The sequence below is a fragment of the Chenopodium album genome, chromosome 8 (assembly GCF_948465745.1).
Source record: "Chenopodium album chromosome 8, dcCheAlbu1.1, whole genome shotgun sequence".
Taxonomy (NCBI): Eukaryota; Viridiplantae; Streptophyta; class Magnoliopsida; order Caryophyllales; family Amaranthaceae; genus Chenopodium; species Chenopodium album.
Genome location: NC_137841.1, coordinates 46,975,599 through 47,001,177, shown reverse-complemented (window position 1 = coordinate 47,001,177; position 25,579 = coordinate 46,975,599). Strand labels below are relative to the sequence as shown.

Here is a 25,579-nt window from a genome sequence, read left to right as displayed (position 1 = left end):
CTTCCCTAAAATAAAAGTCATGATAAAAAAAGGGAAGAAGTTTTAAACTTCCTTGTTGAGCAAGACGAAATGAATCACATGGATTTTCTTCTTGTTATATTGAACTGCTCGTCTTGAGTATAACGTATGCATGATGCATGTTCTTAGGCTAGGAGGCTAAGGACAATTACATCATGTGACACAATAGATGAATGAACTTAGGTCATGGAGCTAAGCATCATATATGGTGTAAAGAAACGATCTTGAACGTCACTTAGGTCTTGAAGCTAAGCACGTATATAGATGAAGTGATTATGAACGTTGCTTAGGTCAAGGAGCTAAGAACGATATGCTTTGTATTATTACAAATCATTTATATAGAAATGTTACTCAGCACATTATGCGATGCATGAAACAAAGAACATTGCTCAGGTCAAGAAGCTAAGCAAGTATACAACGTTTCTTCTAATGAATGTTGTCTTGAAAGATGATGAAGCATGCGCGGTAGGGAAACAAGATTTCATTATAAAGGGTTCCTAAGTGAAAGAAGTGTGTGAAAGTGATACTAAGGTGAGGCTGCAAAGGTTATGGTGATGGAAATATATGCGTAAAGAGTCAAAGATGATGACTCTTTAGGCTGGGTAAGCTAATGTGATGTGGGTTCAAGCCCCCAAGTCTAGCTCTAAATGGGTAGGGATATAGAGATAAGCATTGGATATTCTTTGACTCGATCATGCATAGATATGAATATGAATGTGGCCGCACATCAATGTGAGGTTGCCTACGTATCCGTTAGGAATCAGGCCGAACGTAGCTCTAACCAAACTTTGCACAAGTGTATATACACCTCAAAGAGGTCTTTCAAGGGTTGTAATGTGGTTAAGTTGATGGTTTAAGGAAGAAAGGGGTAAAAGACTCAAGACTCGAGAGAAGCCCCTAAGATGTGTAATTGTGAATTTGAAAATTTTGAATTTTGCAAGTTTATTTTCAACACATTTTTTTTTTTGTTTTTTCATTCTTTTGAATCAATGTAGGCAATCTCTGATCATGCGGTCCATCACCCACTTAGCATTCATGTTTCTCAGGCACGGTACCGAGCACTCGATGAGAGACGCAATTTGAGATGTGTTCGTATCAAAGACATTGGAACACTTGCCTTTAGACATTGTTTTATTGTTTCTTTGCTGCTTTATTTTTTCTTTTATACTTGATTTTTGAATGTTATACAATTACACATCTTCCACTCCCAGGGTTAAGTGAATGTGTGTTGAAGAAATGAAGGCCAAACGTTAGACGAGGCTCAAAATGGTTGATGAAGAAATGGAATGTGATTGAACGGTTAACAGGGAATGACAGGGTTGCAAAGGTGCCTCAAGTCATTGGTGTACCTTGGGTTTAGTTCGGTAATTAATTTTTTTTTTCTTCTTATTTTTATTTTTTACTTATTTTTTATTTTTTTTTTAGAATGAATGAATGAATGAAAAATTCTATGATTGAGATGTAAAGGAAATTTTCTCATTTTATTAATGGAAAAGGTGAACGAAACACATGAAACATATAAAAATTCAAAGTGGAAAACCTATGCTAGACATGAATGGGGGAATGGAGATGAATGATAAAGAAAGAAATCATGAAATCTTGCATGAAGGATCTTCTGTGTGCCTTGTATTCATTACTTCTTGCCGCCTGGAGGGACAGGAAGTTTGTTTGCATCCACCAAGTCTTGAATGACGTCCTTCAAATTCCAACATTGCTCCGTAGTGTGGCCCCTTCCTTGATGGTACTTGCAATGGGCATTGGATTCTATTTCGCGCTCCTTTCTTCGGGTTTTGGCTCTGGAAATGGCCCAATAGGTGTGATCAAGCCTTGACCGTAAAGGCGATCAAAGGCCGCATCATAAGTCATTCCTAAAGGAGTGTAAGTTCTTTTCTTCTTGGGCAATGGAGCATCAAGAGCTAACACTTCATTGATATCAACTTGGCTTATATTGTTGGTAGTATTTTCGTGCTTAGAAGACAAAGAAGAAGGATGGTCGTTCTTCTTGTTTTTCCAAGTGTTATTATTGTTACTACCGCAGTCTTTATTAGCTCATTCTCGATATTGATGCCGAAGTCGTATACAGCTTAGAAAGTGTTTAGTGGAAGAAATTTGAGATGTTCCCTATATTTATGAGTCAGATTTTGAATAAAGAGGCGAACCATCTCTCTTTCTTTGGGAGGATCTACCAAGAGTGTAGCTGTTTCCCTCCACCTGTTCAGGTAAGCGGTGAAGCCTTCATTCTCTTTCTGTTTGAGAATGGAGAGTTCACGTTCAGAAGTTTTAGTTTGAATGTTACACTTGTAACGATTCATGAAACTGTCGGTGACATCTTGTCAAGTCGCAGTATGCTTGGCATCTAGGGAATAAAACCATTGTTGGCAAGCATGTTCTAAGGAAAGAGGGAACACCGTAGGGAAGAGTGTTACGTCCAATCCCTTAAGAGCCATGGTTGCAGAGAACGCCTTCAAATGGAATATTGGATTGTCAGTAGGCTTGAACTTTGGAATATCAGCAGTGGAGATTTTTTCAGGGAGTCTGTCCTTCACATCCAAAGGAGTGGGAGGCCGTTCCACATAAGTGAAATCCTCAGAAATCTTACTCATTTGTTCCTTAAATTTGTCAAGGGTGGAAACAGTGACCTTGTTTTGTTCCATGGTAGTGACCCTAGTGGTAAGGGTTTGCATCATGGCAGACAGTGCCTCGATGGATTTGTTGATGTTCTCAATATCTTCTTTAGTGGCCATTGAAAGGTGATAAGTAATGTGGAGATGGCAAAGTTCTCTTTGAACGCCTATTAGATCTGAGAGATTGTTACGGTAATGACTCGAACTGTATTAATCTATCCCTGTTCATTGACCAAGTACTGTGAAATAAAATAATTCACTTAATTGTTTGACTCATTGCTCAAGATAGGAAAGGAAGGAAAAAAATAGACATTTGAAAACAGGCGAGAAAACTCCACTCATTTTTTTATTATGACGAAAAAAGGGTGCATGAACCTAGTATACGATCATAAACGACCTGGTGCACAACTCGAGTCGGAACATAAAGAAAGTGTGTGGACTATACTTGACTCGTGAGTGACTAAGTGATGTTATAAGACTCGTGGTATGATCGTATGGCTAGACATGTGAACAATAACCAAAATGACTGACGTGAGGACCAAATTAACACGGAAGACTTGACTTGACTTATTTCAAGGGCACCGTGCAGTGACACGGAAAACTGTACCGTGTCACGATACAAGCTGCCGTGACGCGGTTTTTTTTTTTTTTGGAAATCCACCGTGCCACGGTGGAAATTGTCGTGACACGGTGAACTTTCCCGTCCTACGGTAAACTATCCCGTGCCACGGTGGATGCTAACGTGGCACGAGGATTATTTTTTTTTTTTTTTGGTGCTGGAAATCCACCATGTCACGGTGGACATAGTCGTGAAACGGCGAACTTTCCCGTGGCACGGTGGATGCTGACGTGGCACGACTTTTTTTTTTTGGAAATCCACCGTGCCACGATGGAAATTGTCGTGACACGGTGAACTTTCCCGTGCCACGGTGGATGCTGACGTGGCACGAGAATTTTTTTGGTGCTGGAAATCCACCGTGTCACGGTGGAAATTGCCGTGACACGTTGAACTTTCCCGTGGCACGGTGGATGCTGACGTGGCACGATATTTTTTTTTTGAAATCCACCGTGCCACGGTGGAAATTACCGTGACACGGTGAACTTTCCAGTGGCACGGTGGATGCTAACGTGGCACGACATTTTTTTTGTGTGCTAATTACTAAGTGAGTAAGGTCCATTGACAATCGTTAGTCATAAAATAATCCACCATAGACAAAGAAAGATCGTTAAGGTTAGGATCAAAACGACCAAACATAAAACACGTAAGCACAATGATGCAAAGAATAGTTCGCAACCTAAGGTCAAGTTCTATGTTCGACTATGGTCAGGTTTATTTGGTGTCAATAGGGTACCATGGTTAAGAGTTTGGACGCGTTAGCAAGGCAGCCTCCCTTGAGGGTGTATGCCAACGGGCGGCTCTGCGAGTTCGTGATGAAATCGAACTCGACTCCATGGTTTGGGTGGATTTAATAACTCGGATGAACCCTTATTGCCATGAGCGTTTTTGGGTTGATAGAGCTTAAATCCCCCGGGGCTAAGACGCATGTAGAACACACACGTTTTTTCAGAAAAATCGAAGGAAGTTGACTGTGAGAAGATAAAACAAGCCACCGGACTGATTTTAGGACTGCCGTGACACGGCAGAGAGCACCGTGCCACGGTGCTGCACACTGTCAGACGGTGTACTGCACCGTGACACACGGCAGATTCTGCCGTGGCATGGCAGTCAGGCAATCTGACTGGTGCTCTGTTTTCCTTCGTACGTAATCAAGTTATTCAATTTTTCCTACGGGACAGACCTAAATGCGACGTTAAAACGTCTATGCTTATGAAACAATGCAATATTAATAACAGGAATATTTTTCAAGAATCTTTCAAGTCTCATCCACTCATCTTAATTAAATACCAATCACTCAAATCGATAAATAACCAAGAATCCTCCCAAGTGGAGTCACCAAATTGTAGGCGTCGCTCGAAGTAGCGACGCCTACGTTAAAGCATGTGTGAATATGCTTGGAACTCATAGGAAGTGGGAATTGACATAATATGATTAGGGACAAATAAAGTAGGGAGCCGCCAACAAGTTTTTTAGGAACTTGTAACCCGTTCACGGATCATAAAAGGCAACCACGATAAAGGGACAACGAAGGCAACAACGATTGACCCGTGAAGGTTACACCGCATTCATAATCCATGAGATTACTAACTCCATATGGTTTAGAACCACGAAAGGAGGATCGGGGATGATGGTACGAAGTGAGTCATGGAGTCACATTCGCCCGTATTGGCCTCTACTCGATTCTTATAGCGAAAAAATGATTCATGCGATCTCAAATGCATAAAAACAGAGATTCAATTTGCTCCAATCTATTATTAAGCTAAATTGGTTTAATATTAATGCAGCACATAATTCTAAAATATTTGTGATCACTTGATTAAACAACAAGATTAAAAAGGAACCTAAACCGGTTGTCCAAATTATCTTATTAGGCGTGATTTTCAATTACATATTCCCTTTAAACATGAAATGTGGTGATCATAAATAATAATCGAATAAACATCAATATTGGAAGCAATTTAACCATAATTCCAACAATATAAAATCGTTAGAAAAATAATAGAAACAAAAGGAACATAATTCTTACTTTGATTCTGTTTGCTTGCAACTATAAAATAATAAGCGAGTTAGTAACTTTAAGGAAATAATAACAAAACAATAATTAAATTAAATTAAATTAAATTGATTTGATTTAGGGCCAAACCCTTAAACAGTTCTACCTTTCACACCTTGGGTTAAGGACATAACCACTAGTAAAGTATGGACTCCTTGGAGTACTTGAAGAAGGAATTTTGAAAGAAGAAGGGTAGACTAGTGTTTAGGCTAGAGCATAGAAGAGAGAAAAATGGAGCATTCATTCCTGCCCCGTACATCAGAAATGAGGGGTTATTTATAGAAAAAATGTGCTGAGAGAATACACGGAACCCTAAAATGATAAAAACCCTAAAAAAGTATACCGTGACACGACATTGTGTACCGTGACACGGGAATTCCCACCGTCAGACGGGAAAAAATTCCCGTGACGCGGTGAACAGTTGCGTGACGCAGGAAATATTTTAGGGTACGGGGAATAAAACGCGTGAAGGGTTTACGCGGAACAGACACGGAAACTCCCGTGTCACAGCAGGTTTCCCGTGTCACGGGAAATCCCAATGTCAGACGGGACAATTTCCCGTGACACGGTGGACTATTGGCGTGACGCGGGAATTTTTAGTCCGTTTTTCTGTCTAAATTCATTTTTAACCCTAATTTCGTTCAGCATTTTAAGCGCCGATTGATAATTCCGGGGCATTTCTGATTTATTATTATTTGGGCTAAAAAAAGAAAATAATTAAATAAAATAAATAAAAGGTTTGGGCCAAAATAAATAATAAAACAATAAAATAAAAAAGGTTTGGGCTGAAATTAAAAAAAATCTATGCTTTGACCAAACATCAAGACTGATCCATGGACTATCAAAAAATTGAATTTAATTAAATACGATTTTTTAAGCACTCTCGGGATTAAATACTGAACCCGACCAATAGTGACGGTGAAAGGTTGTTCATCATCGGGTTTGGTTTTGGGGAGACATTTTAGGTGTCTACAACAGGCGGAGAAAGAATGTATACAAGTTGAAAAAAGAAAAAAAGCTAAAGATGTTACAGGAGATTACCTTACTTTAGCTCTGAAAAATCTGAAAACGGCTACAGACGGTGAACCGGGTGTTGCAACGTTAGCACGCGGAAATCCAAAAAAACTTTGACGCAGACGGAAGCAGAGAATCTTTTCTAAAAATCTTTGTTTTTCTCTCTAGAAAGTCAAATGAAAATGAAGTGAGAGAAAAAGGGGGGGGGGGGTAAACTTCTATTTATAGAAGGTGAAAATGGGGGCATCCCCGTTTGAAATTTAAATTTTACTATCCATTGTTACTGTTCACCTTTGATAGGTGGACACGTGTCACATGCCCACGTGACCCATGTGAGGGGCAAATGTTTAAGGTAAAAATTACCCTAGACAGGTGTCCCAATAAGAGAAGGCCACGTGTCAAGATCAGATTGACCCAAGTGGCCCCCTAGCCATTTGACACGTGGCTCCTTCAGATATATTCTGAAATGGCGGCCTTCAAGGGCCCAAATCCCAAGAGAACGGCGTAATTCGGCGCAGCCCACCACAATCTAGATCAAGTGACCTAGATAGGGGCACTCCTACCAATGACCCCTATAAATAGGGAGATATTTCCCCATTTTGGGGACACATTCAATCATTTATTACACCTACATTCTCTCTCATCAGAGAAGCACCTCAGCTTGGAATCCAAGCAGATCCCCACCTAAATTTCCACACTCTTTATTCTCTTTCAAGTTACTAACTTGATTTTCGGAGGCGGAGCTCCAACCACCCGGAGCCTCCGTTGTTTTACAGGTACTACTCAGCCAGACCAATCTTTGTGACGTACCTCTCCCGAGGGACAAAAACACCCAAAACAGAAGGAACTCAAGGAAGAAGCTAGGAAGGAGGAAGACTAGGAACTAGGAAGGCAAGAAGAGAGAGAGAATCAGAAAAAGAAAAAAAAAAGAATCAAGGAAGAAGAACATTATGTGGCGCTTTTTGTTTTAAGAGAGAAGAAGTATAGAACCCTAATTGAGTAACTGTCTGGGCTGAGCGACTGACTGGGCTCATTTTAGGTAAATGTTTTTTTTTTTTTTTTTTTTTTTTTTTTTTTTTTTTTTTTTTTACCGGGAAATCGGGTACTCGAAAATAATAAAATGCGGCCCATGTCCCGACTCGGATAACAAGCAATTTACCCGGGTCGGGTATCCGACTCGAAAAAATAATTTTTTTTCCCAAATTTCCCATCGGGTATTTACCGGATCATCGGGAAATCGGGACGGGACAATCGGGTCGGGTTTTTTTTAACACCCCTACCAAATGGAAGTATATACGAGCAGTACCCACGTGTAGGGGTGTTAAAAAAAACCCGACCCGATTGTCCCGACCCGATATACCGATGACCCGGTAAATACCCGATGGGAAATTTAGGAGAAAAAAGTGTTTTTCGGGTCGGGTACCCGACCCGGAAAAATTGCCTTGTATCCGGGTCGCGACATGGGCCAGTCAGCTAGGGATGCGGGTACCCGACGACCCGTTAATAGTATTTCTACCGTACTTTTTTTTTTTTGTTTTAAAACTGAAATATCCTTATAGGGTTTTTATTCTCTCTCATGTCTTCTCTCTTCCATCTTGTAGCCGCCCACTTGCTCAAATGAGGCAATCTTTCACTCTCCTCTCCATATGACCCTTTCTTTCTCCGATCCTCTCCATATGATTTTTTTTTCTTTTTTTAATTTCTCCAGCAAATCAACCACCTCACCTCACTATTCATCAATTGCATTTACTTCCCATAACACCCTCAACTATGGTTTGGAGGTATTCATGGATTCATGGTCGCTTGTTGTTCATAAGGGAGAATGGAAGCAAGGTTGCTCATGATTTTGGAAAATTGGTCGAAACATGGGACAAATTAACAAGTACCCAAAACTCCGGGTACCCGAATTTTCGAATACCCGAAAACCCGGATTTGAACACCCTTACCCACGTGTTACCATAATATTCCACAACGTGCTCACACTTTTCCATTCAATTCCAATACAATCCACGAAATTGCTTGTCATCTACAGTTCTTCGTTAACTTCCCAGTCTCAATCAATCTTCAATTATTGCATAAATAAATAAACAATTAATCTTCTCATTCTCATTTAATCGATTCAACCAACCCCCAGATATCTTCATTATCAGTTGAAGTAACTAAGTAAGGAGTAACAATGGCGAACACAGAAGAAGCTGAAACAACGACTATTAATGGCGACCAAAAACAACATGAACAAGAAGAAGAATACAGCAGTAACTACAACAAACATGAAAAATCCCATTTCAAAGGTGAAGGTTCAAAGAGTTTATACGACGCCGTTTCATCTCTTCTCTTCCCGATCTTCTTCCCTGATCCTCATTCTTCTTCGTCTCTGTATTACCGCATCAAAGATTCTTTTAGAGAGAATCTTCCGCATCTTCGAGAAGCTTCTAGAGATACTGGATTGAATATCCTTCGCTGGGCTCGTAATGGGAGCTCTTTTCGTTTGCTCCTCGTTCTATCTGTAAGTCTGCCGCCTTATTTGATGAAATAATTGTAATTAACTCTTGAATTTCGGTTATTTATTAGGGTTCTTTATTGTTTGATTAATTCATTTTAAGATGTTTTTAATTATTGATGATACAGATATTTACAGCACTTTTCATGTATTGAAATTATTGCTTTGCATTTTTTTCGTGGATATTGTGGAATCCGATGCATGTGACAATTTAATTGATTTATGCTTTGTTTTTGTAATTGTTTTACAGTTCCTATAGTTTGATTAGTACTCTGTAATAATTAACGTGAATATGGGATATGGAATTGTGTTGGGAGTTGGCTGAATGATGATAATTGGATAATTAAAAAACACGGTGTGGCGAGTCCACCAACCAGTGTTGGTTGAGTAGCCTTGCATAGTGCACTGTTCCTAAGGCCTTTATGCGGTCAGCGCCTTTCATGGCTATGGGGATTAGGGAAGAAGGCTTTGGACATTCATGAATTGGTTGGGAGGAAATGAAAAGAAAGAAAAGGAAAAATATGACTTCCTATGTTTGGTTCTAAAAATTAAACAGAATTTGATAGGAAATGAAGGGAAATGGAAGGAAAGTAAGGGAAGGGAAGGGAAATGGAGAGATGGGGTATCTTTTATTTGGATAACAAATGAGGAAGGAAGGAATTGGAGTGGAGAGCAATGGAGGGATTAAATTGTAGGAAATTGATCCCTCCAACAATGGAGAGATTTGAAAGGAAAACTCACCATTCTTCCCTCCCCTCCCCTCCCTTTCTCTCCTCTCCTCTTCTCCTCCCTCCCCTTCTTATCCTTCCTCTTCTTTATCCAAACATACTGTAAAATTAGTTTTTACTTCCCTTTCCTTCTTTTACCGATGTCGTACCAAACAATAAATTCCTCTCTTTAGATGATAATATCAAACCTAACATTAGATGATATAGTTTCTTTCCTTTCTCTTCTCTTCCTTTCCTTTCTCTTCCCTTCCTTTCTCTTTCTTTCCTTTACTAATATTGAACCAAACAAACTTGTTATATGTCTATGGGGATTAGGGAAGAAGGCTTTGGACATTCATGAATATCTATGAGTTCATTTTTTTTAAGAAATCTTTGAGTTCATTTTGATCTTCACAAAACAGCAGAATACTTGTGTAAATCTATTAATGTTTGTTTGTTTATTGTCTGTTGCTCCAAGATGCTAAAAAATGATTGATATTCCATCCAAATTTGGCTAGCATAATGGCGATAAATTTTGTTTAGGAGGTTGTAATATAAATGGTCACTAATTGATGTACTTCTTTATCAGTTCAGTAAATTTATTTTTTTTCTTGTTTCTATCTTTGTGGAGTTTGAACATTGCTTTTGCTTATGAATTTTTTCAAGGGAAAAAGAGTATTAGTTGTCTTCTAGCCATTTGATATTCTGCAAGCCTGAAAACCTTTTTCTCAAAGTGGTTCTTTGCTTTCCCTTAATGAAAGTTCATTTCTATTTAGTAATATCTCTTTAACCATGTTATCTTTATCTTAATTTAAAATTCAGGGTTCTTCTTCGAAAATTGTAATTATGAGCCAGAAATTTGAACACATGTATTATAACCTTTAAAAGCCGGTGACGTCATGTTTTATCACCATATGAGACAAATAAACAAATTTGGTATATGCTATTTTTTGTTGATTGTTAATTTTATTACTTAACTTGTGAATGATGAATTGTCTCTTCTCTTGCAGGTTGGGACAGTTACTCTTCTAACCTTGACAGGGGTGCTAGTTTTTTTGCTCTTTTTGGCAGCAGCAACTATCAATGCGATCATCCTATCACTTTTTATGTCATTGGCTGCAGCTGGTGGCTTCTTGGCTATTTTCTTTGCATGCCTAGCAGGAATATACATTGGGGCTTTGGCAATTGCTTTTTTTGTCATTTCCTCTGTGACAATAGCAGCAGTAATAACTGCCGTCATCGTTACAGGTAAGCTTTATGAAATTTCTCTTCCTTTACCCTGCTTCTCTGATGCTATGTATTGAGGTTCTTCATATTCCAAGCCTATAAATATCTTATAGACCACTTTTCTGATGGTCAGGGGCCAGCCTCATTTCTTTACCTACAATTGTTACATTACCTCCGTTTCATTTTTTTTTGAAGGAACCTCCGTTTCATATTATTTGCAATTTATGTCAAAAAAATGGACGATACACATTATTTGCAACAAATGTTTTTCTTTCCTTTTTAGGTTATCATTACTCTCTATATCTCTTCATCTCATGCTTCCATATTTTCTCTAATTATTTTACACCCAGAAACAAATTTTGCCTAGAAGTCAATGTGATCCTCTAAAGTTGCAAATAATATGAAACGGAGGTAGAATTTTGTTTGCTAACTTGTACTATTATGAACTTTTGTAAAATTGTACGAAGTAATTCATTTTGGGGGAGGAGGCATTATTCCAGTAATTTCAACCCTGCATGAGGGTAAAGATTTGTGATATATAACCTGAGGAGTTAGTTTTTTGCCTGAGCCTTTTTCCCCCGCTCTATGCCCCCTCCCCCCTTCTCTCTTTAGTATTATTAACCTTCAGGCCCCTCTTTTTTTTTTTTTTTTTATTGAATTTATTTAAATTTTAGAGCTGTGAAACAATTGCTGGTCTGACTTCACCTTGCTCACAATCTGTCAAGTGGAACAATTCTTGTTTTGTAGATCTGCATTAAATCTTCCAAATGAGTATGATATACTGCAGATTGTCATTCCAATATTTGCCTTTTTTTTTCTTTTCTTTGTAAACAATTGAGCTGACTAAGGGCCGGTTCTCATACGTTGAAATTCAGTTCAGCTCCTAATTTCCTTCTCTTATAAAATATTCAGTTGAGTTCAGCTGAGTTCAGTCAATGAGAACAAGCCCTAATATTCATGACCTACCTGGAAGAAGTATCCTTCAATTAATCCACATCTAATATTGTGCAACTATGATACATAATCTTTCCAGATGCCATGTAGACGAACTTTCTTATATCTGTAGTTATTAAATATATATAATTGTAACTAATGTGTGTTATGATTTGGTCATATTACTCTTATAGATTCTTCATAGAATTTTTGGCATACCCTCCCTGCAAGCACTCCCCTGACTATGTTATTGCCTCTGATTTTATTGATTATATTTACTTTCTTGGTACATACTTCATAGTGTTAATAAGATTTTCCTTATTCTTAGTGAGATTTGACTTATCTCTCTTGAGATTTAGATTGTTAGGCCCTTGATCCAGAAGTTTCACTAAGGAAATATTTACATATTTAGGAATGGACACTAATCTTTCTGCCTTTTCTGCCTTACCATTACATCGATGTGTTATATGGAATCTTAGGACATGTGAATTACCACCTTTTTCTGTAAAAACTTGTAGAACTTATTTCGTCATACACTTCTTTTTAGATGACCATAACTGCCCATATTCTTCGACTTGAACTCTATAAATTTAATTTGTGATGCATATCTTTTATTTAAAATAATTTGCTTAGTTGAATCTAGGAAAATCATCGATGATGTGGGCTGAAACTCGAAAGTAATTTGTAGAAAAGTTTATGAAAGCCATTGAAATTTTGAAGAAAAAAAAATTATTGAGAAGAAAGAAAAGGTGTTGGAGTAACTTGAAAACTTAGTTGAATTTTGAGGATAAAGAGTTAAGGATCTTAGTGACAAAAAATTAAGTGTGGAGCAAGAGAAATAATAGGAGAAGCTTTGTGATAATTAAAGGAATTTTTGCTGAGATTCCTGAAGGAATGATTAAAGATTTTAAGTGAGTTTGAAATAGAAATAGTGAAGTGAATGAAAAATTAATTTTGACCAATGTAGAAGACAACAAATATGATGAAAGAAGTGCAAGTGAGTTTGAAACTAAGAATAGTGAACTAGAAGAATAATAAATCTAAGGTCGTTAGAGAAGGTCGTTGGAGAAGGTATTAAACATGAATTCAAATATTGTGACCTTGTGTGTATACTAAAAAAAGTTTATTAGAGAGAGCTTAAGAGGAGCAAAAATATGCCTTTTAGTGTGTGATTAATTTGGGTTGTTTGGAGGAATAAAATAAAGTTAGATCATACTTCTTCCACTTTATTTTACTTGCAAGAGTATCACGTTTGCCAATGCACAATTTATTTATGAAATTTAAATTTTAATAAAATTAAAAATAGAGGTGAATCAAACAAGATCTTACGTAACTATATTTATTTATCCGTGTAAATCTTAGTATGCTGTAAGGAGAGTTAGAATTGTGCTAAAATTTTAATGTAGCAAGTTTAATGGTGTCGAGGAAATATTTGTGAATGGATTAGACTCCAGTAGAGAGTGGAATAAAGGAGAGCTACTTGGTTCAACTATCTAGTTGAAATAAGTAATCATACTTTTTTAGAATAATTAAGCATTATTTAATTAATGAACATGGTGTAAAGTGATTTTAAAAATTGCTCACTAACTAGCTGAATATAAAGCATTAAAGCTAAAGCATCTCATGGAATTATCAGCTTTGGCTTTAGAGAGAACATTATATTGGAATATCTAGCATAAAGGTAAACCTTAGTAACATTAGGATTTCTTAATAGTTACACCTAGTGACGAATAATCTAGAGGAGTATATTGTCCACGTCTGGACCAACATTAATTAAACTACTTCCGTTTTTATTAAAGGAGTGTTACAATTATAAAAGAAAGGAGGTGTTAGGGATCAAGTGCTTTTTGTGTTTTGAGCGAGGCGATCTTGACGAGGTTCAGCCTATGCGCATCTTAAAGCGCATTGAGGCATACTGCAATGAACCCACTCCCACTCACATACATCGACACTCACATACATCGACACTCACATACATCGACACTCACATACAGCTGGCGTGGTGTTAGGAGCGGACCAACACCAACAACAACAAACCGTGGCCACAACAAGGAGAGACAGATGACCGTAAGCAACAGGCAGCACGCAACTTTAGGCTATTTGTTTGTATTGTGCTAAAGTGGAAAGAGGACAAGAGTAGTATTTGTAGTAATTAAGGCCTTGTTGCCAACTTATGCAATGTTGTAGTAGTGTAAATAGGAGTAGGCTAAAGTAGAGAAGTTCAGGCTGAATATCATTGTAGCGAGTTCTTGGAGAGTAATGGCCTAAAGCCATATATGTTGTACACAGGCATCAGAGAAGGAGATACAGAAGACCGTAAGCAGCAGTTAGGCTATTTGTTTGTATTGTTCTAAAGTGGAAAGAGGACAAGAGTAGTACTTGTAGTAATTAAGGCCTTGTTGCCAACTTATGCAATGTAGTAGTAGTATAAAATAGGAGTAGTCTAGAGTAGAGAAGTTCAGGCAGAATATCATTGTAGTGAGTTCGTGGAGAGTAATGGCCTAAAGCCATTTATGTTGTATGCAAGCCTTGTGCTTAATCTATCAATTAACCTTCCGACCAAATATTATAATATGAACCACCACGTTCGTTGCAGTTGGTATCAGAGCAACCATGGCTCCGACAGCACCGACAGTGTGGAACGAATAGTCGTGTTAGAGGAACGAGTAGAGGAGATTTTGGAGAAAATCGGATAGGGAGAAAATTCTCTCCAACAAATTTTGATGAGAAAGGAGGAAGTGCGCAAGAACCGAGAGGCCATTGGCGGACAGACGCTAGAAGGCCGAGTCGATCGATTTCGACAACAACAAAACTAACAGAATACACACCGATGAAGAACAATAAAGATAAATTCTTTGAGGAGATTCGAGGAGTGTTGGCGACCATCAAAATTTGGGTAAAACACCAATCACGGTGGAAGGGGAGGTGGAGCAGCCGTAGAATACGGTGGGCTTCACGAGTCGCAGGTGGTTTAAAAGAACCACCGCTGGGAGTCGGAGACTTCAACGGGCTCCATTTCGGCTGTTGGGAACCCGGAGCTGGAGGGAGATTCGGTAACCAAAACGCCTCCTACAGCGACCACCGTAACAACCACCACAACAATCACGATAATCGGGGAAACTGGAAAATTTGAAAGTTGGATATACTGATCCTACGAAGCGAGCAATATTTTCAATTCTATCGTCTCTCGGAGGCAGCCATTGTAGCCATGGACGGCGATGCATTAAGGTGGTATCAATGGGAGAGCCGCCGCCGATCACTAATCGGGTAGGAGGATCTCAAAATTCGAGTTTTGAATCAATTTTGGCCTGTGAATGAAGGGAGCCTCCATGAGCAGTGGCTCGCGGTGGAGCAAACCACCACCGTGGTGGAGCACCGTCGAGTCTTCATCGAGAAAGCCTCCCCCTTAGTGGACATTATAGAAAGTTTGATGAGAGGATATTTCATCAATGGCTTGAAGGAGGAGGTAAAGGCAGAGATCCGTTTGCTAAACCCATTAACCCTTGAAGAGGCCATGGACCTAGCAATTCGGGTTGAAGAACGTAATTGGGTTAATGGGTTAAAAAACACGAGAGGTGTGTTTTCTAAGTTTGGCAGTATTCTTATTTTAATAGAAACCCAACCAACACTATTCTGAAACTGCCCAGCCCTAAATAACACCGCCAATAGCCTGTTTTATAATCCAATTAAAACCAGCCCACCTTTGAACTCCCAAATCAAACCAACCTCACAATGTAATCCAATTGAAACCAACCCACCTTGTAACTTCCAAACCACCCCAACCACCCCAACCTCTCAAAGCTCTATAGCGTAAGTAAACCACCCATCCACCGCCTTCCAAAAGCGAACTAACCCAAGCTCCTCTCATTTCAGCGGCGAAGTATGGAGGCTGACTAACCGAGAAATTCAATATAAGAAAGCAAAGGGGCTGTGTTTTAAGTGCGACGGTCGGTGGACCGACCCCACTCACGTATGCACGGCTAAGGGACTGAGTGTCCTGCTTGTAGAGGAGGAGGATGAGGGCTCTAAGGGAGAGTTTATGGCGATGGAGATTCCGGCGAGTGTGGCAGAACAAATTCTGGCCAACGCCTCCTTCAATTTGACGGTCGGGTTCACCAATTCGAATGTGATGAAAGTTACTGGAGAAATTAAAGGGAGGTCGGTTGTGATAGTGATTGATTCCGGCGCCACTAACAACTATATTTCGCTTAAATCGGTCGAGAAGCTTGGGATAGCAATTTCTGGTAACGCTATTTTCAGAGTGTCCCTCGGGAACGGTGAAATCATAAAGGGGAGAGGGCAATGTTGTGGAGTACGAGTAAAGCTCAGTGAAGAGTTGGTGAAATCATAAAGGGGAGAGGGCAATGTTGTGGAAGGGAAGTTAATTGAGATTAAGGGTGATCCTACACTTGCTCGTATAGGCATCACTCTAAAGGCTATGCGCAGAACGATGAAGGAAGAGAAAGAAAGGCTGTTAGTGAGGTAGAATCAGGTTGAGGGAGTGGAAGAACTCTTGCAACAAAGAGATGTGATGTTAGTTAGCAGGCACAAGGTGGTAAGAGGAGATAGTCTTGATGTTCTTAGTCAATGTGTTAGAATTCAACTCCTTTTGATGTATTAGTTTCCCTTTAGATGCTTTCCTAGAGTTAAGTTTATGTTTTCTTAGCTTGAGGTCCTATTATTGTGTTACTGTTAGTTTAGTGTTTACTAGGGATTCTCCTTGTATGCTATTTAAAGCTCTTTAGAGGGTGAATGATATGAAATCTTAAGCCTTCTACCAAGTGTTGCTTTGCTTTTATGCTTGTTTGTTGTTAGACCTTTATAGATATTGTGTCTTACTTGCATAATAGCTCCCCTCCTAATCAACTTGATGCTTTAAGACTCGTGGTTCGGACCCGCTTGTGCCTGCCTTGAAGTATCAGCCGTCACAAGCCCCGACCACCTGCACTCTGTCGCCCAAATAGACATGAGTGTTCCGTTGATTTAATTGCCCGCTTGTGTTGCTTTGTGCTCACAAGCCCCTCTTCTGCTCAAGGCTAGTGTTCTTGCCGCCAAAAGGCTAGAGCGCGCCGCACGTTTCGGGGTCCAAACTCCCGGACCGTGACACAATGGCAAGGGCTGCCTACAGTCGAAGCTACTTGGGTAGATGCCGCAGCAATACAAGCTCAATCTCCTGAGGACAAGGTGGCTATTTGGGGGGGGGGGGGGAGTATTGCAATGAACCCACCACCACCCGTAACACTAACATACAGAAGGCGTAAGAGAAGGCAGCAAGACCAACAACAACAACAAACCGTGGCCACAGCAAGGAGAGACAGAGGTCCGTAAGCAGCAGGGCACAAACAAGCAACTTTAGGCTTTGTGGCTATGTGTTTGTATTGCGTTAATGTGGAAAGAGGGCAAGAGTAGTACTTGTAGTAATTAAGGCCTTGTTGTCAATTTATGCAATGTAGTAGTAGTATAAATAGGAGTAGTCTAGAGTAGAGAAGTTTAGGCTAAATATCATTGTAGTGAGTTCTTGGAGAGTAATGGCCTAAAGCCATTTACGTTGCACGCAAGTCTTGTGCTTTATCTATCAAATTAACCTTCCGACCAAATATTATAATCTCAACCACCACGTTCGTTGCACATACCCCAGAGTGTACAACAGTTTTTTTTAAATTATGTTTTATTATATGCGCCACACTACAAGGAGGTGCACTAAAGCGCACTGAGGGGTGCCTTGGGCACTGGGAAGTCCATAGTGTGTTGGTGCACCTTGAGCTTTTTTATACATTGTAGGAATCATCGTAGTATATCAATTGTCATTTTACCATATTTTGATTTTAACAAGTGAGCTTAATTGCTGATATAGTGGCTGGTAATGTGGTATGGATGTAAGTTCTCTTTCTATGACATGGAAATCTTAAGTTTATGCTTGAGAGTCTAGAGACAGTGGTTGTATCTTGTATGACTAGTAGTCCAGCAGTTGCCTCAACCCAGGGTTCATTTGTTTTCATGTTTATCAATACTAAAAAGTAGGAGATTTTTATAAATGTCCATAATAAGTAGTTGAAGCTGCAGAATAGCCCAAAATTTCATGTGGAAAATGCGCAAGGAGGCCCTCGGCAATTTGGCATCACAAAATTTTCTCTATATTTTGAAAAAGTCAACCATGCATAATTGGTCATTAAGGGACAATCAGGATCTTAATATGACGGTGCAGGATTTGTAATAATTAGGTTTTGTCATCTGTCACGTAAATTGTCTTCTTTTTGTGGAGATTCAATTAGAGACACACAAGTGTATTTCAGTGAGATTTTCATGAGAAGTTTTGGAGCTGAAGAAGTAAATGGAGAAACCAGAAAGGTTTCGAAAAAAGGCTGAAGAGAGAAGATGTGGGAAAGAAATTAAGAAATTGTTGTCAGATGTTTTTAGAGGTAGTCTGGAAATCAGATGCACATCCTATTCAATCTATCATAGCTAATATTTGTCATCTTAGAATTGACTCTCTGCTGGCTGTTCATAACGAATATTTAAAATTTAGTTCTTAGTTAATTTTAGTAGCCATTGCTAGAACTAGTGATTGACATTATTATTCAAGCACTGGAGTTTGATTTGCCTTATGGACTAACTTTTGTTGGTTGTGTTACTTGTTTAGTTTTGCATCACTATTGGATTGAGGTTAAATAGTCATCTTGTTTCCCTGGTCCTTTTTAGTCAACTTTTCTATTTGTAGTAGTTTTTTAGACCTTTGGTTCAATTAGCGATTGAGTGTACTGCTACTGGCATGCAATTTATGAAACAGCTATTTCACCAAATGCCACCGAGTACTTTAAAAATTCACCAAATGTCATCGGGTTTTTCAAAATTCACCAAATGCCACTGACAAACATTATATTATCAGGACGTGCCATTAATGAGGTATGACCGTTAACTATCCGTTACAATAATTCTTAATTCACCAAATGTCACTGACTACTTTTGATTTTTCATAAAATGACATTATTTTATAAATTATTACACAATATACCTATGACTTAATGAGTTATAACGCCTAGTTAATTAGTTTCACCTTTTTTGAATTTTTTTGGGGCAAAATAGCCGTTACACCCAATTTGTTGTATAAATTTGGATGCACAGCTAAATTGTTATGCCATTCTAGTTTTTAAATATTAGAAGTCAACAGTGTTGAATAATTTAGAGTATTTGAGATAAATTGCATGGTATTTAATTATTTGCTTATAAAATGGTGCTACAATTAATTAAACTAGTAATAAGAGCAAATAAAGGATTAGTAAACTCCATTAACGCAATTCGATCGAACGCGAATTGAGGGTAAAACTCATTGAATTACCACCCGATCAGGTTATCACCACTTGATCGAGCGCGTATGCGAGGTTGAGAAAATCTGCTCTGGGCACTTGATCACTCTAAATTATTCAACACTGTTGACTTCTAATGTTCATAAACTATAATAACATAACAATTTAGTTGTGCATTCAAATTTATACAACAAATTGGGCGTAACGACTATTTTACCCAAAAAAAAAAATTCAAAAAAGGTGAAATTAACTAGCCGTTATAACTCATTAGGTCATAGGTATATTGTATAATAATTTATATAAAAAATGACATTTCATGAAAAATAAAAAATAGTCAGTGACATTTAGTAAATTAAGAATTATAGTAACGGATAGTTAACGGCCATACCTCAATAATGGCACGCCATAACAATATAATGTTGTCAGTGGCATTTGGTGAATTTTGAAAAACCCGATGTCATTTGGTGAATTTTTAAAGTATTTAGTGGCATTTGGTGAAATAGCCGTTTATGAAATTTACCCTTTGATATCCAGTTTCTTCTGTCTGCTGAAGCAAGACCAATTTTCCATCTGTCGCCATTGATTGGCATGAAGTCGTTCCTGTAATTTAACTTCTTTTTTCAGACTGCATTTGATATTCTTTCTTTAGTACAATTGCATGATATAGATAAATACTTGAATTTATCTACTGATCTTATTATGTTATGTCTGACAGGATGGATTGGATTCTTTTGGACTCTCTGGCTTGTAATCAAGAAAGGCGCCTGCTTAGCAAAGCACTCGGTGACTGTTACTGGGTCAGCACTTACATCGTATACTTCTGGTCGACGCCATCACCATCATGATTAATACCTACTTCTGGAGTCTGTGCAGAGTGAGAATAAATCTTATTTGTTTGTTGCATAGCTATCTGCGACTGGTAAATATTGCTAAGCACAATTTTTACGGTTGATGTTGTATACTTTGGGGTTGGCTGTGTAGTTCCCTTGGATTGTTTTGACACTGATCAAGCTCTATGCTATGTAGTGTGCCTGTGTAATGCTTGTTAATCATAGGATATGTTCGTCTTCAAATACTGAATGCTATAAAATATAAAGCATTGTTATACATTGTAAAACCATTCAAGTATTATCCTCTAAAAGTTATCACAGTATGGCTTGACATTCCCAATTATCCATACACATTAGCTAAATTTTAGTATTGTTACGAATTGCAAATCTAATCAAACGTCATTGCCGATTGAAAATTTAAAATAATGGTACATTTACAAAATTTAATTAAAACCATTACTATACATTTACTCTTTATTTCTTATTTATTTTTTATTTTTTTTAATAAAAAAAATCGATTCATGGATAAAAAGTCACGCAACACTGAGGTTTATGTCAATTATTGCCCAATTTTTACCTTTTAAAACGTTTTGAGATAAATCTTATAAATAGTATTTGGACAAATTTGATAGAGATTGATTACGTTAATAATCTCGTATATATTCTATTTGATATATTTTGTGTGAAATTAGTACATATTGTATTCTCATATTTAAGTTGTATTGTCACCTATATATATGGATTAATGAGAAAGCTTCGAGTAGAATTACACATCCAGGTATCAGATTAAGCCTTGGGTTTTCTTTTCTCTCTTTCTTTCCAAAACCCTTATCAATCCTTGGCCTTCCAGTAGCCTACTTCACACCTCCCAGCCACCGGTCTCCTTCATCCCTCAAGGTGGCGACAATGCTCCTCCTCCCCTCCCTTTATTACCTTCCACCTAGCCTATGCTGTATCAAACATCAAGAATCTCATGAGCAGAATCACATTCAAGCGTATGCGTTCAATGTAGTTAAGCATATTGATGCTTCCGCTTCTCGACCTTCGGATATTGATGATGCGACATGCATGGAAGAGGTTAGATGCGATTGTGAAGCAGTGGGTCTATGGAACTACTTCCAAAGACCATGTTCATACCATCATGAAACCGGGTGCCACGACTCTTGAATTATGGACCCGACTTGAGGAAGTATTTCATGATAATATGCACACTAGGGCAGTTTATTTGGAGGATAAATTTAAGAACACTTAGCTTGATAATTTTGCTAATATGGCAGACTGTTGTAAAGAAATTAAGCTCCTTGTCGATCAACTAAGCAACGTTGACAACCCGGTTTCTAAGAGGAAGATGGTCCTTCAACTGATTTCAGGTCTGTAGACAGTTGATTGTATCTCCACAAAAACCAAACCCAATGATGAGTATCTTTCACGTCATTAATTTTCGAACAAATTGAAATGTGAGAGTCTTGTGATGCACCTGTTTTTAAATAAATATACTTCTTTCTGTTTTCCAAAATATTTCTTTTCGTACTCTGTTTATGAAAATATACAGTCCAGTTTAGTTTGGTCCATGATATGGGTCTAATAATAGTGTAGTTGTATGGGTTCGAAAAAAGTTTTCCAGCGATAAATTATAAGCCCAATTCCGATGAATAATTAGGTAGTTATGGCCAAAGTACAAAACCGGACCCAAAATGAATTTTATATACAACCCATTGATCAGGTTGAGGACCCATTAATTATTATTCTTAAATTCGTTAGGATTGACTTTAATCTTCTAGAATAATCAAGAAGGTTCTTTTAAGTTCTAGTGGAATTAGGATTAATAATTATACTTTTATTTTATTTAGAAAAGATAATGAATTTAATTTGGAATAAAACAAGTGTTTTACAGATAAAACTGATTTTAAATTGTGATAATTACATAGTCTAATTACCTAATTATATTGGCAAAAGGACTCCGTACAACATTTTTTTTTATCATATCCGCGCCATCGCGCTGCGAGAAGTCTATTGCATGGCTCTGCGATTGCTCTGTCGCACCGCGATGGAAGCAATTTTACTCCGAGTCGATTTCAGACTCTTTTTATCGTTTCTAAACGATTTTCTCTATAAATAGGGGCGTTATTCCCCATTTTCAAATCATCAACAATCATCTATTTTCTCTCTTTAAGCTAGAAGCTTATTCATTCTCCCTCTTTCTAAGCCTTTCCCTTTTCAAAACACAGTAACGCATTCACGAGTCTTAGACACACATAACCAAGCTCAAAGTTGTCTTTGCCCAAGACATGAAAGGTTGATAATTTTTGAGGGTTTGGTCCCAAATCCCTATTTCAATTATTTAAATTAATTGTTTGATTTAATATTTTATTGAAGTTATTAACGTGTGTATTGTTTTGATAAAAAAAGATACGAGGCAGCAAAGAAGTAGTTTTATTATTATATATCTTTAGAAAGCATGCTTAGATTATTTTTATTCCTAGTATCATGTTAGGATGTTATTTATTGCTTTATAGTATCATGATTAGGTTGCTTTCTATTTCTTCTATCATGTTAGTATCATGTTAAGAATAAAGCGTTGATTTTTAATGCTTATTGTCATGCTAGGATTTGTTATTAATCATGTTAGTATCATGTGTAGGATCTTACTAACGTTATTAAGCTTTGATGAGATTGAGATTATTATGATGATAATGATTTGTTGTTAATATTTTTATGTTGCTTGATATTATTGTTATTGCTTGATCACACTCTCTCTTGCAGGTTTAAAAGGAATTTGTACTTAAAATTGCGCTTAATAAGATAATTGATTATTTGATTTTAAGCTAATATGATTTTAATTCAAGTGATCACCAATAATAGATTTGTTTGTGCATTAATATTCAACCAACATAGATTAAACAGGTTTCATATAAATATTGATTGTATGTTAGTCAGAAGGCCTATTTAGGGAAGGTTCTATCTCTTTAAGCTTGGATTTGTACCTTCATCCCCGAATATCCAGTCCTGGTTCAGGACCACTATGGAGTTAATGATCTCTTGGATCGTGAAGGAGTGTAACCTTCACCATGTAAATGGTTTACAAGTTCCTAAAACTTGTTGGCGACTTTGTTGCTCTAACTTCCTTCCCTTTGGACGCCACCATACTTAAGTGTATAATCACAGTGGGGCTCAAGTATGGGATGCTTGAAATATTCCCTACAGTTTTTGGCGACTCCACAAGGGAGGATTTTTACTTTAATTCCTAAAATTTATTTTGGCAATAATTTAGAATGAGTGGATGAGACTGGAAAAGTTCTAGGTATTCATGTGCATAATTTTGATTGACATTATTGGCATAAGCATAAAAAAGTTTGCATTGGAAAGACCATCCTATATGCATAAAAAACATAAGCTTTTTACAAGTAGGAAATTTGGGAAATATCTTTCACAACTAGAACAAAAAAAAAAAAAAAACGATGCGAAAACTGGAAAATTCTAAGAACATAGAAAGCTGCTGAGGCATGTAGGAACTAGCGCTGAGAAAACACTGCCCATCGCAGTTCGATGGCTCTGTTACGAAGCGATAGCAATATTGCGACGCGACAGGGCCATCTCCTCGCAATGGTCCCTGTTGTCTCGCGCCAATTTTTTCCAATACCGAGCCAAAAATCTACCTTCTTGCTTTGGCCGGTTCTAATAATGTTGAAAGGAATGGTGTCCTTTAAACAAGTGTACTATTCCGTTAGTGGGTTCAGAATTATTAGAAAGCTAATATATTCAGTAAGGTCAAGTGATCGGAATGTCTAGGTGGAGGCCGCTTCCGATCAGTAATATTAATGCATAATTAATATTACAGCTTAATCTCGACTGAACCCTTCGGGTCACACCCTTTGTAGTAAACGAACCGACTCGACGAATTAATTCAAAAGAAATTAATTCGTCGCCCGAGTATTAAATATTTAGACGTCGGAAATTCGAGCTTAGAGCGTCGAAACCGAGCGTCGGAAGTCGAGTCAAAAATAGTAAATGACAAGACGCGCAAATGATAATAAATCGACAATATTTCCTAAAATGCCCCTAGCATCGGAATGCCCCGAGCATCCGAGTGCTAGGGGCATTATGTGCCGAGCATTGGTGGCTAGCATGTGCACCAAGCCAAGCCTAGGCTGGCTGGGGCATGCTAGCGCACCAACGCTAGGCAGCCACGGCCGCAAGTGCAAGCAGCAGCCCGCACAAGGTGTGCGTGCCTTGCTGGCCGCAAGCAGCAGTAGCCCGCACGAGCGTGCGTGGCTTGCTAGCTGCGAGCAGCAGCAGCCCGTATCACCTTTGTGCGGGTGGTGGGCCATGTGCAATAGGGGAAGCAAATAAAGGGAGGGGAAAAGGTGAGGGACATGTATCACAAGGAGAAAACGGAGTGGGGGGCAAGTATGGTCCCCTACTCCAAGTGGTCCTCACTTCCCTTTACATATAATAGTGACACACTTAGATTTATTATTAGTTTGCTTATTTATTTTAATTTAGCTTTAAAATAAATTGTGGAATTTCATGACTCCCACATTGATGGGATAGAAATTCCCACTCTCCCTCTTGCCTATAAATACCCATCTTGGGTTTTTGGGAAGAGTGCTTGAGTAGGAGTTCAATAGAGCATTGCATTAGTAAAAACTCTTAAACTCACATAATACTCGGGTTTTGGTCGGATCTCGCTAACCTCGAGGTAACGGACCTAAAAGTCGCTAGTAGTTTTTGCGGGTGGACTTTCGTTGGAGGCTCTCGTGTTAGCGGGGCTAAGCTTTCAAGTAAGAGCCCGTCTTTGAGGGCGAGGCACGCGTCAAAGGTAAATTCCGATTTTATCCTTTTATGTTTATTTGTTATGCTTTATGGTTTTATTAATTGCGAGTGGTTCTTTGGGTCGGGGTTGTTTCCGCGGTAAGTTGGACTTATCAAACCCCAACAGCGGTATCAGAGCCACGCTCGTTTATTTTTAAAATCATAATATTTTTTCAAGGTGTTTTTTATGGCTTATTTTTCTGGTCTTAAAGTGCTAATTAGATTAGTAGCTCGTTTTATTTATTTTAACCTCGTATTTAAGCTATCTTCAGCCCCAAAATCAGATTTTGACCCAAAAATAGTGAATTTTGGGTGGAAAATGTGTTCTGAAAATGGTTTTATTCTTCCAGGGAATGGCTTTTAGCCAAAAAACGACCTAAAATGCAATTTTCGAGGGTTTTTTTTTTTTTTTTTTTTTTTTTTTTTTTTTTTTTGTTTTTACGAAAATTTTTAAGCCTTTCTAACCTTGAAAATTAATTGCATATTTATGGTGGTTATGTAATTGATTCAATACATATTTTATATGCAATTTTAAACCCGTTTAGGCATGATTACGTGGTAGTAATTTGTGCTTGAAAGCTTGGTTTTATTTTTCACATAATTGCAAACTAATTGCATTAAGTGTGAAATTGTTGTTCTTTGAGGTTTCCAAGTATTAAAGATTCAATATTTAATAATGTTAAGTGATTAAAACTTTATATTACTAAATTCCATGAATATTTGTTAAACTTTGTTGATTTAATCTTGTTTTAGTTGATTGGAATCATAAAATTTGAATCTTTGTGATAGAAAATTGTTTATCTTCATATTGGAAGATATAATTTTTCAAGGATTCACAAGTATTAAAGCTGGAATCTTTATTGAACTTATGTTCATTTTTTCCAACTCCCTCTTATTTTGTCAAAAACTCAAGATTATTTAAATTAATTAAATTAATA

The 25,579-nt window shown here is 37.9% G+C and overlaps 1 protein-coding gene across 2 annotated transcripts; it reads left to right on the top strand.

Annotated features, from left to right (window-relative positions):
* Positions 1-8,340: 8,340 nt before the first annotated feature.
* Positions 8,341-20,106, top strand: LOC145556094 (uncharacterized). Of its 2 annotated transcripts, none has more exons than XM_081617764.1 (3): positions 8,341-8,834; positions 10,546-10,783; positions 17,759-18,241. In XM_081617764.1, the coding sequence occupies exons 1-3, from the start codon at positions 8,505-8,507 to the stop codon at positions 17,761-17,763; spliced, it is 573 nt and encodes a 190-aa protein (XP_081473890.1). In that variant the 5' UTR covers positions 8,341-8,504; the 3' UTR covers positions 17,764-18,241. The 2 variants fall into 2 exon arrangements, with proteins under 2 accessions (XP_081473890.1, XP_081473889.1); XM_081617763.1 differs by lacking the exon at positions 17,759-18,241 and adding an exon at positions 19,715-20,106 and having other exon boundaries at positions 8,351-8,834.
* The last annotated feature ends 5,473 nt before the right edge of the window (positions 20,107-25,579 follow it).